The sequence below is a fragment of the Mesoplodon bidens genome (assembly GCF_964165515.1).
Source record: "Mesoplodon bidens genome assembly, chromosome: X".
Taxonomy (NCBI): domain Eukaryota; kingdom Metazoa; phylum Chordata; class Mammalia; order Artiodactyla; family Ziphiidae; genus Mesoplodon; species Mesoplodon bidens.
The window spans coordinates 46,820,545-46,840,797 of record NC_138163.1 but is presented as its reverse complement, the minus strand read 5'-3'; the positions used below and the strand labels follow the sequence as shown (position 1 = coordinate 46,840,797).

The following is a 20,253-nucleotide window of genomic DNA, read 5'->3' as shown; positions in this document are numbered from 1 at the left end:
GATGTTGAGCAGCTTTTCATGTGTTTCTTGGCCATCTGTATGTCTTCTTTGGAGAAATGTCTATTTAGGTCATCTGCCCATTATTGGATTGGGTTGTTTGTTTTTTTAATATTGAGCTGCATGAACTGTTTATATATTTTGGAGATTAATCCTTTGTCCGTTGATTTGTTGGCAAATATTTTCTCCCATTCTGAGGGTTGTCTTCTCGTCTCGTTTATGGTTTCCTTTGCAGTGAAAAAGCTTTGAAGTTTCATTAGGTCCCATTTGTTTATTTTTGTTTTTATTTCCATTACTCTAGGAGGTGGGTCAAAAAAGATCTTGCTGCGATTTATGTCAAAGAGTGCTCTTCCTTTGTTTTCCTCTAAGAGTTTTAGAGTGTCCGGTCTTACATTTAGGTCTCGAATCCATTTTGAGTTTATTTTTGTGTGTGGTGTTAGGGAGTGTTCCAATTTCAATCTTTTATATGTAGCTGTCCAGTTTTCCCAGCACCACTTATTGAAGAGACTGTCTTTTCTCCATTGTATATCCTTGCTTCCTTTGTCATAGATTAGTTGACCATAGGTGCGTGGGTTTATCTCTGGGCTTTCTATCTTGTTCCATTGATCTATGTTTCTGTTTTTGTGCCAGTACCATATTGTCGTGATTACTGTAGCTTTGTAATATAGACTGAAGTCAGGGAGTCTGATTCCTCCAGCTCCGATTTTTTCCCTCAAGACTGCTTTGGCTATTTGGGGTCTTTTGTGTCTCCATACAAATTTTAAGATTTTTTGTTCTAGTTCCATAAAAAAAGCCATTGGTAATTTGACAGGGATTGCGTTGAATCTGTAGATTGCGTTGGGTAGTATAGTCATTTTCACAATCTTGATTCTTCCAATCCAAGAACATGGTATATCTCTGCATCTGATGGTATCATCTTTAATTTCTTTCATCAGTGTCTTATAGTTCTCTGAATACAGGTCTTTTGTCTCCCTTGGTAGGTTTATTCCTAGGTATTTTATTCTTTTTGTTGCAATGGTAAATGGGAGTGTTTCCTCAATTTCTCTTTCAGATTTTTCATCATTAGTATATAGGAATGCAAGAGATTTCTGTGCATTAATTTTGTATCCCGCAACAGAATTCATTGATTAGCTCTAGTATTTTTCTGGTGGCATATTTAGGATTCTCTATGTATAGTATCGTGTCATCTGCAAGCAGTGACAGTTTTACTTCTTCTTTTCCAATTTGTATTCCTTTTATTTCTTTTTCTTCTCTGATTGCCATGGCTAGGACTTCCAAAACTATGTTGAATAATAGTGGTGAGAGTGGACATCCTTGTCTTGTTGCTGATCTTAGAGGAAACGCTTTCAGTTTTCCACCATTGAGAATGATGTTTGCTGTGGGTTTGTCGTATATGTCCTTTATTATGTTGAGGTAGGTTCCCTCTATGCACACATTCTGGAGAGTTTTTATCATAAGTGGGTGTTGAATTTTGTCAAAAGCTTTCTCTGCATCTATTGAGATGATCATATGGTTTTTATTCTTCAACTTGTTAATATGGTGTATCACACTGATTGATTTGCATATATTGAAGAATCCTTGCATTCCTGGGATAAATCCCACTTGATCATGGTGTATGATCCGTTTAATGTGTTGTTGGATTCTGTTTGCTGGTATTTTGTTCAGGATTTTTGCATTTATATTCATAAGTGATATTGGTCTGTTATTTTCTTTTTGTGTAGTATCTTTGTCTGATCTTGGTATCAGGGTGATGGTGGACTCATAGAATAAGTTTGGGAGTGTTCCTTCCTCTGCAATTTTTTGGAAGAGTTTGAGAAGGATGGGTGTTAGCTCTTCTCTAAATGTTTGCTACAATTCACCTGTGAAGCCATATGGTCCAGGACTTTTGTTTGTTGGAAGATTTTTAATCACAGTTTCAATTTCATTACTTGTGATTGGTCTGCTCATATATTCTATTTTGTCCTGGTTCAGTCTTGGAAGGTTATACCTTTCTAAGAATTTGTCCATTTCTTCCAGGTTGTCCATTTTATTAGCATACAGTTGCTGGTAGTAGTCTCTCAGGATGCTTTGCATTTCTGCGGTTTCTGTTGTAACTTCTCCTTTTTCATTTCTAATTTTATTGATTTGAGTCCTCTCTCCCTTTTTCTTTATGAGTCTGGCTAATGGTTTATCAATTTTGTTTATCTTATCAAAGAACCAGCTTTTCATCTTATTGATCTTTGCTATTGCTTTCTTTGTTTCTATTTCACTTATTTCTGCTCTGATCTTTATGATTTCTTTCCTTCTGCTAACTTTGGGTTTTGTTTGTTCTTCTTTCTCTAGCTCCTTCAGGTGTAAGGTTAGATTGTTTATTTGAGATTTTTCTTGTTTCTTGAGGTAGGCTTGTATAGCTATAAACTTCCCTCTTAGAACTGCTTTTGCTGCATCCCATAGGTTTTGGATCGTCGTGTTTTCATTGTCATTTGTCTCTAGGTATTTTTTGATTTCCTCTTTGATTTCTTCAGAGATCTCTTGGTTATGTAGTAACATATTGTTTAGCCTCCATGTTTGTGTTTTTTTACGTTTTTTTCCCTGTAATCCATTTCTAATCTCATAGTGTTGTGGTCAGAAAAGATGCTTGATATGATTTCAATTTTCTTAAATTTACTGAGGCTTGATTTGTGACCCAAGATGTGATCTATCCTGGAGAATGTTCCATGCGCACTTGAGAAGAAAGTGTAATCTGCTGATTTTGGATGGAATATCTTATAAATATCAATTAAATCTAACTGGTCTATTGTGTCATTTAAAGCTTTTGTTTCCTTATTTATTTTCATTTTGGATGATCTGTCCATTGGTGTAAATGAGGTGTTAAAGTCCCCCACTATTATTGTGTTACTGTCGATTTCCTCTTTTATAGCCGTTAGCAGTTGCCTTATGTATTGAGGTGCTCCTATGTTGGGTGCATACATATTTATAATTGTTATACCTTCTTCTTGGATTGATCCCTGGATCATTATGTAGTGTCCTTCCTTGTCTCTTGTAACATTCTTTATTTTAAAGTCTATTTTATCTGATATGAGTATTGCTACTCCAGCTTTCTTTTGATTTCCATTTGCATGGAATATCTTTTTCCATCCCCTCACTTTCAGTCTCTATGTGTCCCTAGGTCTGAAGTGGGTCTCTTGTAGCCAGCATATAGCATATATATGGGTCTTGTTTTTGTATCCATTCAGCAAGGCTGTGTCTTTTGGTTGGAGCATTTAATCCATTCACGTTTAAGGTAATTATCGATATGTATGTTCCTATGACCCTTTTCTTAATTGTTTTGTGTTTGTTTTTGTAGGTTCTTTTCTTCTCTTGTGTTTCCCACTTAGAGAAGTTTCTTTAGCGTTTGTGGTAGAGCTGGTTTGGTGGTGCTGAATTCTCTTAGCTTTTGCTTGTCTGTAAAGCTTTTGATTTCTCCATCGAATCTGAATGAGATCCTTGCTGGGTAGAGTTATCTTAGTTGTAGGTTCTTCCCTTCCATCAGTTTAAGTATATCATGCCACTCCCTTCTGGCTTGTAGAGTTTCTGCTGAGAAATCAGTTGTTAACCTTATGGGAGTTCCCTTGTATATTATTTGTAGTTTTTCCCTTGCTGCTTTCAATAATTTTTCTTTGTCTTTAATTTTTCCCAATTTGATTACTATGTGTCTCAGCATGTTTCTCCTTTGGTTTATCCTGTATGGGACTCTCTGCACTTCCTGGTCTTGGGTGGCTATTTCCTTTCCCATGTTAGGGAAGTTTTCGACTATAATCTCTTCAAATATTTCCTCTGGTCCTTTCTTTCTCTCTTCTCCTTCTGGGACCCCTATAATGTGAATGTTGTTGCATTTAATGTTGTCCCAGAAGTCTCTTATGCTGTCTTCATTTCTTTTCATTCTTTTTTCTTTATTCTGTTCCACAGCTGTGAATTCCACCTTTCTGTCTTCCAGGTCACTTATCCGTTCTTCTGCCCCAGTTATTCTGCTTTTGATTCCTTCTAGTGTAGTTTTCATTTCAGTTACTGTATTGTTCATCTCTGTTGGTTTGTTCTTTAATTCTTCTAAATCTTTGTTAAACATTTCTTGCAGCTTCTCGATCTTTGCCTCCATTCTTTTTCTGAGGTCCTGGATCATCTTCACTATCATTATTCTGAATTCTTTTTCTAGAAAGTTGCCTATCTCCCCTTCGTCTAGTTGTTTTTTGGGGTTTTATCTTTTTCCTTCATCTGGTGCATAGCCCTCTGCATTTTCATCTTGTCTATCTTTCTGTGAATGTGGTTTTTCTTCCACAGGCTGCAGGACTGTAGTTCTTCTTGCTTCTGCTGTCTGCCCTCTGGTGGATGAGGCTATCTAAGAGGTTTGTGCAGTTTTCCTGATGGGAGGGACTGGTGGTAGGTAGAAGGAATGAGACGTTGTAAATGATCACATGAAAATGCAAGATGGCATGTTTTCCCAACTCATTCCATTGTCAGAGACGTAAAAAAAAAAAACCCTCCAATATACGAATGCAGCCTCTCAATATTTAGTGCAAATATGAAGATGTTTGGCCTAATTTAATGTTATTTAGATGAAGGTATTGTAGGGTCGGGGATTGCTCTTAGGAAATTTTCTTGGGGGTAAATCTTCATTGTACACTGATTACTTTAATCAAATCAGAGATTCGGTTCCTGTTGGGGATTTCCTATATTCTTTTAAAACAAATTGTTTTAATTAGATATTGAGAAGAACAGAAGAATATTTATAAATCATATGTTAAAAAAATCATCCAGATACAATGAACATCTGTGTTCCAACCACCCAATTTAAGGAAAAGAATATAGCGATAACTTTGAATTTCTTTGCATGCCCTTCACAGATTCCACCACCTTCCCTCCCTCCCAGAGGCAACCACTCCTGAAGTTTGTGTTCATTGTTCCCTTTTCATCACAGTTTGACCATGCATATTTGTATCCCTAAACAACATATTGGTTGGAGTCATACCAAATGTATTCCTGTGTAACTTCCTTTTCTTCCCCCTCTCTGTTATGTGCCTGAAATGTATCCACCTTGACATGTACTGTTTACTGCATTTGTGATTGTGATTTTATTACCTCAGATAGCCAGAGGCAATGAATAATTTAATGACCAGGAATTCATAGTCAAGGTTTAAAAACAGAACACGCATCATGCCTGTGCTTCCACCCAGGACCCTTCTTCTCTATCTCCTGCCAAAGAAGCCACACAACCTCCCTATAGGCTCAGACCCTGTTGGAGGCCTCACTCTGAAGAAGCTGCTGGTTTTCAGAAAAGTACAGGTTGGTTCAGACAAAGGAAGGAGTAAACACAGAGATAGCAGATGCCCTGATATGAAATGCAGCTGGCGGGGCTTCCCTGGTGGCGCAGTGGTTGGGAGCCCATCTGCCAATGCAGGGGGCATGGGTTCGTGCCCCGGTCCGGGAGGATCCCACGTGCCGGGGAGCTGCTGGGCCCTTGAGCCATGGCCGCTGGGCCTGCGTGTCCGGAGCCTGTGCTCTGTGGTGGGAGAGGCCACAGCAGTGAGAGGCCCATGTACCGCAAAAAAAAAGTGCAGCTGGAAATGAATTAATGCATGAATATAGTTCCTGGAAAACCTACACACACATGCACATAAACACATAACATAACGTGGTAGGACATCAGGCCTCAGAACTATAAGGAACAGAACATTTTGAAAACATGATTTCCCCAGGTAACATGTGATGGTATAATGGCCAGTGTTTCTTGACCAACTACTATGTGCCATGTACTGTGCTAAGTGAGTCCATATACATTACCTCACTCCTCATTGATTCCTCACCAAACCTATGGGGTAGATTCTCTTATTCACCTTTTATGGAAAAGGAAACCCAGGTTCCTTTGGGATGGAGGGGCACGTAACTTCCTTGTTCAAGGTCACTTAGCTAGTGAGAGGGAGAGCTGGAATTTGAATCTATCAGTGTAACTTCAGAGCCCATACTCTTAGCTGTGATACTACACTAAATTCATTTCTTGTTCTACGTTGAGTGGGAGGTATATGTGTCTCCAGAACATTTCTAAGGAGAGTTAATGAATCAGAATTCATTCAGACTATTTGAGAAGTGGGGAAATGGGGGCTCAGAAAGGGACTTCAGACTATGTGATGAGTCAGGGGCGGAGATTAAGACGAAACCAGATTTCTAGTAAACCTAGTAAATCCTAATCAAGTGCTTGCTGTGTGCCTGTCCTAGGGAGACATTTATCCTCTTAGACTTGGGCTCCTTCCGGCAGCCACACTGTCGTTCCAGGGCCCCGGGACTGCCAACCGCACTGGACACCAAGGAACTTCTGGTAAACCTCTCGCTATGTGGACAAGCACAGTCCCTCAGGACCATTAAACCCAGGCTTAGTTTATGTGGCAAAGTGAGAAAGAGAGGCCCTGAGGTTGATAAGGGAGAGTGGGAGGGAACCTGGAGGCTGGGGGGGTGGGACTCACTGAACTGCTCTCTGACACCCCTTCCCAGGAAAGCCTTAATTGTAGCCTACCCTCTTTTTGTCGGTAGTCAGTTCCACTGGGTTCTGAGATTCCCAGATATGCAAAGACACGCACCGCTCATCCCTGTGAGCCACATGGCCCTGAGGAAACCCAACCCTGGCTGCCCAGCCAAGCCTGACTTGGCCTCACTTACCTCTGCTACCTTTTGGTCCTCTCACGCCTGGCTTTCCTGGGGCTCCGATGCCAATTCCTGGAGAACCTTTTTCTCCTTTGGGACCAGGCAGGCCAGCTGGCCCAGGCACACCAGTTATACTAGGTCCTAGGAGGAGATGCAGAGAGATGCGGGGACAGAAGTCAGTGGGGGTGAGACCTTTGTGCCTAGCTCACTTGCAGGGGGCCTGCTTGACAGACACCGGAGGCTGAGGATTGAAATGACAAGAAGGAGAGCTCGTTCAGGTAGAAGGACGAACCCCATCCTCCTTCTTCCCCACATCAAGGCATCCCAAATTGGGGGCTGTCAAGGAGACCTAGGAGTCTAAGGATATGGGATACAGCACAGCCAAGAACTCAAGGCCAGCCTCTGTCAGGCTTCCGAAAGAGCGAGTGCTCTCCTCTTTGCCTTTGAGGGTCTTGCTTACCTGGAGTTCCATGGGTTCCCTTGGTTCCTGGCAGCCCATTCAGTCCATGTAAACCAGGAAGTCCAGGGAAACCTGAGGGGAGAGAATATCAGAAATGGCTCCAGCAACTCTGAATCATGAAGGGTCAGCAAAAGGTCCTGCCCCCAGAGGCACTGCAAAGTCCTCATTTCAAAGGTCATTATTAAATAAAGGGCATTATTTAATGCCCTAAGGGAGACTGGACCACACCTAGTCTCCACCCTCCACCCTAAGTCTTCCTGCCTCTTATTAGAGACCAATATAGCTTAAGAGCAGGGTGGTAGATAATGAGGTATCTCCAAGAAGAAATCAGAGTGGCAGTGCCAAGACCTGGAGCTGCCAGCTCCCAGAGACTTGCTGCCCAATCTCTAAGTCAGGAAAAGGCTACATATGCCAGGGCAACGACCTTCCTTCCCAACTCTGCTCTCCATGGATCCCATGTTCTCCTCTTCCCATTCATGTTTGCACTCCTTTCTTCTTCTTCCTCCTCCTTTCCTGTTATCCCTCATGAAACCCAGTCAATGACTCCCCTGGATACGGCTTAATCCCAGCTAGGGTCTCCTAAGAAAAAGTAGTTGCCATCCTTTTTTTGAGGAAAGGACCCTTTTCCCCACTGCCTACTCCCAACTCTCATACCTTTGGTTCCTATTAGGCCAGGGGGTCCCAGGGGCCCAGCTGCCCCTGGATGGCCTGAAGAACCTGGAAGCCCTGGATTTCCTCTCATGCCTGCGGCCCCGGGGAGTCCTAAAAGTGAAAACAAGGCAGAAGTTCAGAAGGGGTTGTGACTTGAAGCTGATCTGAACTTTTTCAGAGTAGCGTTGTCATGTGGCATGGTACCTGGGGAGGCAGGAAGGCCAACATCTCCAGAAATACCAACTTTCCCATCTTCACCTTTGTTTCCTGGGAAACCCACCTCACCAACTGGTCCATCTTTTCCTTTCACACCTACAAAATGAAGAAAAATGCTGAGTGATCAGGCCACAGTTCAGGCAGTGTGTTCCTCCACGGGAGAGGGGGAGCAGGAAGGTGAAGCCATTTTGAGTTGCCATGGGAGCTGGATCCAACAAAGATACTCTGAAAGGGATTGTGACAGCTGTCTTCATATTTGAAAGATGCCTCCCAATTGAAAAGTAAGTAAACTTGTTCTGAGTGTTCCCAGGAGTAGGAGCGATGTATGGAAATGTTCACAAAGTATTTAGTTTAACTAAAAACTAAGGGGGTGGACACCATTATCTTAAAGGTCTTAGACTTATCCCGTAAGTCTGTGAGTCTTGAAGGAAAAGTAGGCTGGTTTGCTTGGGAAAACTGTTGACTGCCTCTGAGTGGATACATGTCAGGTAGGAATTTTTCTGCACTGTATAGAAGTTGCAGAACTTGGGGTTGGCCCCCAAAATTCCTTCCGATCCTCAGTTTTGAGGAGTTTGTGAGACATGGGAGACAAAAGTACAGCAGCCTTACCTTTGAAACCAGGCTCCCCAGGTTGTCCCTTGGGTCCTGGGCTACCAGAAATTCCAAGTGTCTGGCCTTGATCTCCTGGGGATATCAAGACATTGTTCAAGTGGTCAGGAGAAGCTACAGCTCAATTTGCAGCACATAGATCTTTTGACAGAAAAAAAAAATCATAGCCAGAGAGGCTCCTTGACACAGTTACCCAGTGGGTAAAAGGTTATGCTTTTATGCCCCAATGAAGGGCTGGGATGCTACCAGACTATTGGCATGAAATGCTGCTACGTGCAGCATATCTCCATTGGGAAACACATCACTAGGCTCAGTATGGGCAGAGAAGATGAGAGGAGGGGCCCTAAAACATCACCAGAAGAGGAGACTGTTTAGAGCTGAGGTTCTCCTCTGCTGCTGAATCTGGAAGGCAGCTGGGTCAAACCACTGTTTGTCACGTATCTTTGAGGAACAAAGACTGCAAAGGGGGTTCAGCCGAAGGGGAAATGTAAATCGATTCCTTTTCCTCGAAACACAATGTCTCCCCCAGGGAGAGCCCTGAGCCTGTTAGAAATCCACCTTGCTCTGGAAAAACGCATTAAAGGGGAAAATGCTCCTTACCTTTTAAACCTGGGAGACCAGATGCTCCTGGGAGCCCAGGAGCTCCATTGAGACCCTGTGAACCCTTCAAAGCAAGACGGGAGTCAGTATTTCTGCCCAGCACTCAGGGCCTCCCACCCTCTCTTCCCCATCCCTTCCCTGAGCCACTGCTGGAGAGATGTCCATCGAGTAGTCTGTGGCAGGGGCAGACAGGTGGGGGGCATCCTGCAGAGGGGAGAGTGATGAGCAAGAGGGCGGAAATGCGTATTTACGGGTTATAGGGGAGGGATTCGATCTGCAGATTAATGCTGGTCTTGTCATTCATAACTTCCCAATGCCTATCAAAATTGGTATCTTGGGAAATCAAGGTGTGAATGTTCTAGCAAGTCTCTTAGGAAATACAAAACCTAACAGTCAGGCCAGGCATTTGATCTGCTCTGCATACAGTTGGCTATCACCGCCCATGCCAAAGCTCTGGAGCCATTATGCATGAGAACAAGCGTGGCCTCACCAACGTGGGGCTAGCTCTCTGCCGCGGGTTCCACAAGGAACAGAGTCTTTCTGCCACCAGGTAGTGGGCTGTATGCATACAGGTACTGGAGTCTGAATTTGGGCTAATATTTCCATGATTTTCACAAGAAAAACTGCCTTCATTGGCTAATGTCCAACACACTATCTGAGTCTGGGAAATGGGCGTGTCAGCTGCCATTGGTACAGTTCTTTCCCTGGCATCTGGTATGGTTTTGATTCATTGGAGATGTACCCAGTAAGGACATATGCTACCTAGTGCCTTGGGTAGGAGTCCAACTTGGGTCACTCTGGTCACTGGACCACGACCCAGGACACCCCCTGCATTCACCTGGCCTTTTCTGCGTATTGCCATATCTACTCATTCTGAGCCTCTGCTCATGCTGGGACCCCTCCCAGAATGCTGTCCCACTTTGATTCCATCCTTCCTAGTGTGTAAGTAGCAGGTTGAGAAATGTTTATTTTGCAATTGCTTCAGGGGTGTGTGTGTGTGGTGTTTTCTCTCCACAAGCTGGACTGACGCTTTTAAAGGACAGGGACTTTGTCTGCAGGGAACACAGGTGTCCTGTGATCCAGTTTATTTAGTCCCTTCAATACTACTACTATTATTGCTACTATTTATTCAGAGCCTACCATGTGCCAAATACAACGTAACTGCTTTACACACATCAGCTCACTTAACCCTCACTATGGTCTGAAGAAGGTTTGGAAATTATTCCCATTTTTAACAAATGAGAAAAGCGAGGCTCTACCAAGTTAAGCGATACGTACAAAATCACAGAGCTAATGAGTGATGGAGCTGAGATTCAAGCCTACGTCTTCTCATTGCTAAGCCTAGTCTACCACCCAAACTTTTAAGAACCCAGAGAAACTGGTTTTGATTCTTTGTTGTCTCCACAAGAAGCAACAACTGGCAAAGACCTTTCTGAAATCAAAACATCAAATGGTCTGTACCGAATTCTTCTGCTGTCCCAAACTCAATGTGGGATGCTGGCGGTGGGATGCAGACCAAAAAGCATGCAAGGTGGTTCTTGTTTTCAAGTCCTAACAGTCTCGTTGAGGAAATCAGACCCACACAGAACCAACTAGGATAAGTGTAAGCAGTGAGAAGCGTAGGGTGCCAGCAGGGTGGGAGCTCAGGGACTCCTGGAGGGGCGGGTGCCTGGGCTGGGGCCTGAAGGACAGGCAGGTAGTCAGCAATTTTGAGGAGGACGCTCTGCCACGTGGGGGAAGATAGCGTGAACAAGGGCCCCGGAAGGAAGAGGGGATGTTTGGGAAAGGGTGAGAAGACCTGGCAGACTCAAGGAGGGGCATTGTCTGGGGTGAGCTGGGGGAGGGAGCTGGGCAAGGGGGCTGGGAAGTGGGCTGGGATCAGAAAGGTGGGCAATAGGAACACATCCCCCTGCTATGGAGGCCGTTCCGTGGTGGGGAGATAAAGATGTGGGCAGACTCACACTTTCTCCTGGTATTCCTGGGAAACCTGTGATTCCAGGGGACCCCTTCAGGCCTGGTAAGCCCCGTAGTCCTGTGGGGCCAGGGGAGCCTGGTCTCCCACTAAGTCCCTTGATGAGGCTGGGGAAGCCAGGAGCTCCAGGCAAGCCTGGTGGCCCAGGGCTGCCAGCCTCTCCTTTGTCACCTGGGAAAGAAGCAAAAGTCTTGTGGAAAGACTCTAGGCAAGAGAAAATCTTCTCCCCAAGGTGCACGTGCCCTGGGTCACAGGCGGCCAAAGCGCAAGCTTGGGGACAATTAGCTTAGGGGGAGGAGTGGGGATAGAGGGAGGTACCTCACTGGGAAAGCCACTCAGTGCCCATCCCCACTGTCTGCCAGGCCCTCCCAGGGATACAGCCGCCTGTGGTTCAAAAACGGAGTTCCACAGTGGCAATGAAAATTGGCAGGCTCACAGTCCAGGCCACCCTCAGGCCCAGGGAAGGCAGCCTCCGTGGATCCCCAGCTGCCACCCATACTGCTGCTCTGGGGGTTCTTGTTCTGTGGGGCCTTTTCTCAGGAAAGAAGTTGAATTTGGTCATAAAAACTGTCTTGGGCATTTCTCCTGCCCATTCCCTGCCGCAGCACCTCTGGGCCCAGGAAATCCGATGGATCCAGCTAAGCCCTGAGAGCCTTTGTCTCCTGTGAAGTGCAGGTTCCGCACTGGAAGTCTGGGGCTGGGTACTCCGACTGGCCCCGGGTCGCCTCTGTCTCCTGCAGGGATGGAGATCATGAGAGCCGTGTGAGCAGGAGCTTAGACACGAGGTCAGGCACGGGCTGACTGCTCATACCAGCTCTTCCTGCCCCACCCCAGGCCCCCTTTCTGGGCTCTTCCACCTTCTTCCCCGCCCCTGTTTCCCCAACTTTGCATTAATGTGCACGCCCTCTCCCTCCTTCGACAAACTCAAGGTCCACCTGCAACTTTAGACCCTACTCAAAACCCTTCTCCACTGAGCAACGGGAATGTGTGTCCAGGCCTCTAACGTGCAGTAGTAACTCAGAGTGATTAGGTCTTTTGGTTTAAAAGGACTTCATTCAGAAACCTCAAATCTTATTATCTAACAGAGGGCTGGTATAAGCCACAGGAATGACAAAGTTGATAAACAAAATGTACCATGGGAAGCATGGGTGGCAATTCCAGAATTCAATTCCCCAGCTCACCTTTTTCACCAGGGCTACCAGCCTGTCCAGATGGTCCAACTCTTCCCGTCGACCCAGGAATCCCCTTTAATCCACTTGCACCAGGAATACCAGGGAGACCTGGAATCCCTGGAAAACCTATCAGTCCAACAGACCCCTTCTCACCTGTTGAGAAACAAGAATTTCTATTATTATCCCTGTTTGACATATAAGAAAATGGAAGCTCAGAGACGTTAATTAACTCACCCAAAGTCACACAGCTAGGAAGTTGCAGAGAAGGGATTCAAACCCAAGTTTCTCTAACCCCAAAGCCAAAGCTCTTAGTCAGTACATGTTATGCTACTTCCCTGAACAGGGGCATTGTACTAAGCACCAGAAAGGAAAGAAGAGGTGGGAACCTCTCTTATGATTTGCCAAGTTAGAGCTCATGTTTGGCACAGGAGGAAAAAAAAGAAGCCTATGGCCAGGAGGCAGGGAGATGAGCTCTAGCCTGGTGCTGTTGCTAACCAGTTGTGTGACCTTGGACCAGTCACTTTCCCCCCATGCCCAGCCTCTGGTGTCTAGCAGGACAGTCACAGGAGTTGAGAGCGATCAGGCTCTATGGTAGAAGTTGTGCAAATGAGTAACCCTGGTGTGGCTGTTCCTGTCTTGGGCTCCCTGCCCATGCTATTCAGCCCAGTGATCCACCCAGCAGGCAGGGAAGGCGACTCACCTTGGGTGGGGTTCCTCCTTTAGCACTAGCCTTGTCCAACTATCTTGCCAAGAAAGCCCTGCCCACCTCCCTCCCCATTCCCCTTTCCCAGGCAGAGAGGAGGGTGGGGGCGAGCTGGGCAGCGTGGCAGCTCCTTTTTGGCCCCCACTGGTGCCTTCCTGATACCTTCACTTACCCTTCGGACCTGGCAGGCCTGGCAGTCCAGTGGCCCCTGGCAAGCCGGAGTTCCCCAGGAAGCCAATTAGCCCTGGAGATCCTGGAAGGCCTTTCAGCCCAGGCAGGCCTCTCTTTCCAGCTGATGCAGGGGGACCTATATCGCCTCTTGGACCTTTCTTTCCAGGATGTCCTGAATCAGTACAGGAGAGAACACAGGACAGCTGTCAAGTGAGACTCTGTCCAGATCTGGGCTGCTGCCCATTCCCATGGCTTCTGGTTGGTTGGCTTGTTAGCGTTTATAAACTGCCCTTTAACAATGGCTTAGGCAGGCTGCTAACAGGCAGAGTTCTTAGTTGGCTGAAGCATTAGCACCTACCACCCAGGGCGCCCCGCCAATGGCGACTTCTTTCAACATGGCACTGTAGCTGGCGGGGGCGGGGAGTGGGGAGAGCAAACCCCTTCTGATGATAACTCTTCCCCCTTCATGAATGTGGTTCACACTTTAGCCTTTGAATGGAGCTCTGGGAAGCCAGGGTGGCAACTGGACTCTAGTTTCCTGGTACTTCCAGTTTGAATCACTCCACAATGGCTGTTTCCTGAGCCAATCGGTGAAGTAGAGGTTAAAGCCAAGCCATTGTTTCAGCCTCCCAGGGAGCCATGGATACAGGGCTGCCCTTTTAATCCCTCATGCAAGCAGTTAAGTCAGCCAGTTCCTTGGCATTAGGGTTGAAAGACCCCCTAGGGCCAAGTACTGTAGAAATCCCCAAGGCCCATCTGGTATCCTAGGTATTCTGAAACTTCTTTCACCAGGCTTTAAGTTGCTCAATGGGATTAACCTCCTGAGCTGCTGCCAAAGTGGAATGTTCAGGTACAAAGCAAGGAAATTAAAAAACCAAAGGATTAAATCAGTGACGACAGAGGTATTTGGGCCCCCAAGGACCTAAATGAATGGCTGACTTGGCCTTCTATGGATTGAAAAGCATCAAGTAGCTGCGAGCCCCAGGATTCTAATGGGAGGCTGTGAAGGGGATTCCACAACAAGGGAAGGAAATTCAATGGGGGCCAACCCCACAGCATGAGTTCAGGGACCCCTGGCCTTGCCAGGTTATAGTGTATAGTAAGATAATTCCCCAAGAGGCCAAGCTAGTGGGCGTGTTAGTCTGTGAGCTTGTGTGCTGTTTTCTCACCTGGACAGCCTATGTGAAGAGCCCAGAAACACAGAAGGACAAAGGGGATAAAAAAGATATTAGTGGCTCTGCAAAAACTCAACTTCAGTCACGTGGCTGGGAGTCGGGGCGGACAGCAGGGTGAGGAGGGGGGTGTGAGAAAAAGGCAAGCTGCAAACAGTAGGCTGGAACCAGGGGCCGTGAGGCCCCACTGTGGAGTGAAAGACACTCTGGCCCTGGGTCCTCAGAGGCCTGCTGGCCCGAGAGGCAGGCTGCCAGCACGGTGGTCACCCGCTCTGCCTGAGCTCCTCGTCCGGCCCCAGTGAGGGCGGTGGAGAGGGGCGAGGCCCACGTGCACAAGGAGGGCAGGAAGGCAGGAAGGAGGCTGAAGCCTGGAAAGGGGGACGGAGGCCATGGGGGAGGGGCGGGGCACGATCATATTTGGGGGTCACATTTTGGAGGCTAAACTGCAGCAATGGGTTTGGCTTGGCACTGCGAGGGTGACTTGAGATGTGAAACTTGAGAGGTTAGGAAAGTCAGTCTCCTTGTCAACTCTGACCCTGCCACACTGCTGCTACTACCCCTCAGGGCGCCGGGTTGGTGGGGAGGCGGGGAGAGGAGGGGAGGGCTTAGCTTAAGTCTGTCAAGAGGGGGCTCCTCCTCCGAAGGACCTACCTGAAGTGCCTGGAAAGCCTGGTGTTCCGGGGAACCCGGGTTTGCCCCTGATGCCGAATAGACCATCAGATCCCCGGAGGCCTGGTTGTCCTGCGCGGCCTGGTATTCCAGGGCTGCCCCGATCACCTTTGGGGCCCAGCAAGCCCGACTTCCCAAGCAAACCTAAGGAAAGGAAGGGCCAGACAATTACAGCCTGGACTGATAGCAGGGACCGATTACCAAACCAACTTCCAGCGGAAGAGCCTGCCCAGGATGCACCCCACGTGCCACTGTCTTGTCAGCTCAAGCCTTGTTGCTAATCACAGGCTCTGCAAGAAATCTGACTATGGATTATAGATACTTCTGGAATTACTAAGACAGGAGAATGGACACAGGTGATTTAAGAAAAAGTTCCACAAAGGGAAGGACAGAACAAAATGACTTTTCATTTCAAGCCCCTAATTAATCCATCACCCCAGAGTCATGCAGGTATTCATGCAAGTATAGCAGTTACTGAAAGGCTTTCTGTAGACTGTCAAATAAGTGGGGCAAAGAGAGTCACCCTTGGGTCCTGTAAAGCCAGAGTCTCCAGGAAATCCTCTGTCCCCTGGCAGTCCCTGTAGGCCTTGCTCCCCAGGAGCACCATTTTCAGCACCAATGATGTCACCAGGGGCTCCCTTGGGACCTGGTAAGCCGGGACTGCCAACTTTCCCAGGCAAGCCATCTTTTCCAGGGAGCCCAGGAAACCCAGGCAAGCCCTTCTCTCCACGAGGTCCAGGAAATCCTAAATGTAAAGAGGCAAAAATAAAAGGCCATGGAGGTTTAGAAGTGTAGGTTTGGGGAGAGGACTCTGACACAGGTTTTTTCCCTACTACAAAAGCTAACATATTAGTAATGTGTGTTGCTTCCCTTAAAGGTCAGGAGTCTCTGGTCCTGGGAAGACTTGCCCAGTGGCAGGGACTGCCCCATGTGCCCTGGAGGAGGTTCTAGCTCAGCGGGCAGAGCTCAGCAACCCACTCCTGGGGAGCCTACAGTGGCCAAAGAGCACAGGTTACGCCCGGGACCTCCTGTCAAAGGCCTGGTCTCTTCTGGAGTCGTCTAACTCCTGCTATCACGCCTCCCTCTTTCTGGGTGGCAGAGGGACCTGCAGCACTGATAAGCCCGAGGGAACGTGACCTAAGATGAGCCTCATGCCGTAGAGCAAGGGTGGTTCTCAAACGGAGCATGCATCAGAGTCTCCTGGGGCAGGGGTGCCTGGGAAAAGCCAGATTGCAGGGTCCACCCGCAGAGCTTCTGATCAGTAACTCTGCCAAGGGGCCAAGGCACTGCGTTACTACCAAGTTCCCAGGTGATGCTGACGCTTCTGGCCGAGGGAACAGTTTGAGAACCACTGGTGCAGTGCAGAACAATGAAGCTCAGGTTGGAATGACAGGGTGTGAGTGAAGGCTTTGAAATACGACAACTTCCCTCTCACTCATCTGAATCTCCTCTGACCTTTAAGGAGTTGATCCAGGAAACTGCCATAGAACTTGCAGTCAGACCACGTGGCAGAGTCCTAGCTCTATCACTAGTGACCTTGTGATCTCAGGTGAGTCACCTTCCATAGGAGCCTCAGTTTCCTCCTCTGAAAGTGAAGACATTGGCCCAGCTCAGCACAAATGGCCGTTATTGCTCTGAGATGCTGGCATTCTATAGCTCTTAAGCTCTCTTGCCTGAGTATGAAATTAAAACTGTCCCACTTACACCAGAGCACAAACCTAACTTCCTATAGTGGGTGGATGGCTACCACAATCCAAACACACATTCACACAAAAGGAGAAGCAGGTGAGGAGAAGCTCCTTTTCTTACCTGGCAATTCATGGAGGTGAACCAATCCTGGACTTCCGGGCTCTCCTTTATTTCCACGCAATCCAGGCTGGCCTGGAGTCCCAGGGAGGCCACGGGCCCCGTTAGGGCCTGAAAACCCAAATGTGAGTGGTAAGGGGAAAGGAAAGTCAGTGTGGCTAGCTATGATTTGTGATATCCAGTCAAGAATCCTAGTCTCGGGAATTCCCTGGTGGTCCAGTGGTTAGGACTCCGTGCTTTCACTGCCAAGGGCGTGGGTTCGATCCCTGGTTGGGGAACTAAGATCCCACAAGCTGTGTGGTGCAGCCAAAAAAAAAAATTCTAGGCTCTTGGAGACCCTCTCTTATTCTCACCTCCCGACACAGCCCTCTCTAGCAGCCATTCTATTTCCTCAATCCTCAAGGCCGCCCTCTCAGAAGGAATGTGGATCCCCAAATGCTACCGGGCTATCCTCAGCTTCCTTTGGTGCATGGCCCTTACAAGTGTGCTCAGTGGCTTTTTCTGGCCTCATTCCATACCTGGGAATCCGGGAGCTCCTGGGAATCCTGATGGACCGTATGGCCCAGGAATAATACAAGGCAAGGTGATACCTGTAAATGGTAACATGTGAGCAGGTGGTGAACCCCCTGAGTCACAGACGATTTCCCCCTAGCATGCTCCTTTACTCCCACTCCATCGAATGGAACAGCTAAGTTATTCTCCCCACCCAGAAGCTGGGAGCCCATGCAGAAAAATCATAGCATCAGAAGCTCTTGGGAGTTACTCCTAGTGCAATTTCTCACAGATAAGAATGCCCCTAGTGTCCAAGTCAGGACATCTCATTCTAACAAAGTTTCCTGTTGTGTAGGAAGAGCAGCAAACGGCAGTTGCCTATTCACCCTGCCTTCAGATGGAACCCCTCCCTAGGATGCGTGCTTGGTGTTAGTTATTATTATGCCCACATCACTAGATTGGAGTGTTTGAAGCCAATACCTCTCAGGTTCAGATGACTGCTCTTTTCTTGGAATGAGGCTTTTCCCAAACCACTGGGTTCTTTTGACACATGTTATTTGAGATCTACTGAAACCTACTGATTGTCCTTGGTCAGATGGACCCATATGTCTGTACCAGGTAAACACTGAAGGCCACTCTCTTGGCCATGGCAGACAGTGACCCTTCCCTCAGCTCCTCATTTGAAACTGTCAACTCTGCTACTCAGGGAGAAGGGGTAGTCAATTTCACTATTCAAGACATTGAAATTGACCTGCGGAGCCCTTCCCCTGGCAAATTCTTCCTTGCTCACTAATAGTGCGAATAAAGAGTCTATAAGATCACAGGGGGGAGGTTTAATAAAATACCAGTGAACAAATTGTTAGTTGGCTCCTTCAAATGCCATTTATAAGCAATTGCTAATTAAAATCAGTCTTGCCTATTCATTAAAACAATCCCCTGAGATCTACTTTAAGCCAGAGTCCACAGTTCTAATAAACTGCTATAGCTTTTGCCTGTACGTAAAATAAATCACAAATTGCATCTCTTAAAGATATGTATACAACCTATGATTCAGACTGCTTACTGAACTGGCTAGCATTCCTCCTCCAGTCCCGCTTCCATTTTCCAATTTAAAGGCTTGATGGCATTTTAGCCCACCTGTTCTAGTCCTAAATCAAAATTGGGAATTGAACAGTATAATGTATTGGTTAAGATGTTGGGCTCTGAAGCCAGACAGAGCTGAGCTTGTATCGTAGTTCTGCTACTAACTAGTGGTATGAGCGAGATACTCAACCTCTCTGAGCCTCACGTGTAAAATTGGAGCTACTTACGTCATATGGTGCTTGTGAGGATTATATGGAATAGTGTTAACAGCACTTAGCACAGCGCCTGACACCCTGGTATGTGCTCAGTGAATACTAGTGTTTTAGTATCTTACTTAAGGAGGAGTATTCAGAAGAGCTCCCGCAAGGCCATCCCCTGGATTCTACCTCAGTCAGGTTAGTGACACTACTTTGTAGCCTGGGCAGCAACTCTCCGCCTTCTAGACCTCAGGCTCCTATAGTTATATTTCCACAGGTGGAAAGATGGCCACAAGCCTGATCTTCCTCCATAGGTAGTCATACCCATCTCCATCCTGCCAGATGTTGAAATGATGGAGCTATTTTGGAGGGCTATTTCCCTACTGTGGAAACATGCTTTATGAGCAAGCATCTCATGATGGATGAGGTGCTTCATGGGGAGAGGGCTGCCAGTCCTGTGCTCGGCTTTGGACTAGGCTGAAGAACTGCCTCGCTAGATGGTATCATGAGAGGGACCCTGCAGAAAACTCTCCTGCCCCAACTATTTCAGTAGCTGATTGACTAATGTGTCAAACATTGTAGTTCCATTGCTTTAAGTCTTAAAAAACAAACTGGATAAAATACAAATATCTCTGGGCCAGGTCCAAACATGAAGCCATCCATTTTCAATTGATCATATCTGTTTCATAGATTCTTTTCACCTGTGATAGCCAGAGCAAAACAAAATCTTTAGAAGATGGGGCCAAGGACAGGCATCTGGAAAGGTTCCAGGGCAGGAAATATACTTAGAAAAGGGAAGATGAGTAGAACCCAGAGGAAATCAAGGACATACTTCCCTTTGCCTCGGACCAGTCCTGTACAACACAACACATTTGTGTATTGCAAGCAGAGGGTCAAAATGGTGAGAAGGTAAGGACTTCACGTCATACTGCTATCTGACTCTTTTACTTTACATTCCTGTCTTTCACTTTACATCCCTGAATTCCGAGCCTTCTCCCCAACAAAGCAGAAACCAGCTCTACCCTTGTTCTGTTTTATAAGTGCAACAAATGACCTAGTTATTCAGAATTTTCCCCATTAATGACAAAATTCATCTTCAGAATAAAAAAGCACCTCTGGTTATCAAGATTCTAACATCTCAGCTGATTCTGGTTCCAGTGAATAAATATCAGACATGTGTGGCTCCTTCCAGGTACCTCCCAAGGCAAGTCATGGCCTCAGTTAAGTTCATAAATGAAGATGCTCAAGGAAGAGATCAGCCAAGCCATCAACATGCACAGTGAAGAAGGCCAGCCCCTTGCAGAGACTGCATGCCCACTTCCTCTCTCCTCCCTCCCAGGAGAGGTGTGCTAAGGAGACTTTGCAGCGGTGTCAGCGTGAGTCTTTGCGCCCCAGCCTTAGGATCACCCCTCCCCAGCCCGGGCCTCCAGTGTGGTGCTCAGGCCATTGTGAGTGTCTGACATTAAGTGAACAAAAAGGAAGGGGGGTGGTTTGCCATCACTGGTGTTTGAGAACCTCTAGACCTAACTACCTCTCACCTCCCTCTGTGTCTAAGTCTCCTTGCCCAACCTTCTCCCTGCAGCAGCAGTCACCTAGACCAAACAAGTAAAGAAGAAAATTAAACAGGGACAG

The 20,253-nt window shown here is 46.8% G+C and overlaps 1 protein-coding gene across 1 annotated transcript in view; it reads right to left on the bottom strand.

Moving 5' to 3' along the window:
* Positions 1-20,253, bottom strand: part of COL4A6 (collagen type IV alpha 6 chain) — a gene marked incomplete at its 5' end in the record, with an annotated part of 288,532 nt that overhangs the window by 8,887 nt on the left and 259,392 nt on the right. The window contains 15 exons of the mRNA XM_081223006.1: positions 6,664-6,789; positions 7,109-7,180; positions 7,763-7,870; positions 7,964-8,071; positions 8,585-8,659; positions 9,185-9,248; positions 11,146-11,327; positions 11,765-11,890; positions 12,338-12,481; positions 13,204-13,374; positions 15,026-15,187; positions 15,567-15,788; positions 16,853-16,960; positions 17,368-17,439; positions 20,160-20,213. Of these exons, the coding sequence (XP_081079132.1) occupies positions 6,664-6,789; positions 7,109-7,180; positions 7,763-7,870; positions 7,964-8,071; positions 8,585-8,659; positions 9,185-9,248; positions 11,146-11,327; positions 11,765-11,890; positions 12,338-12,481; positions 13,204-13,374; positions 15,026-15,187; positions 15,567-15,788; positions 16,853-16,960; positions 17,368-17,439; positions 20,160-20,213 (1,794 nt within the window). The remainder of the gene's footprint in view (positions 1-6,663; positions 6,790-7,108; positions 7,181-7,762; positions 7,871-7,963; positions 8,072-8,584; positions 8,660-9,184; positions 9,249-11,145; positions 11,328-11,764; positions 11,891-12,337; positions 12,482-13,203; positions 13,375-15,025; positions 15,188-15,566; positions 15,789-16,852; positions 16,961-17,367; positions 17,440-20,159; positions 20,214-20,253) is intronic.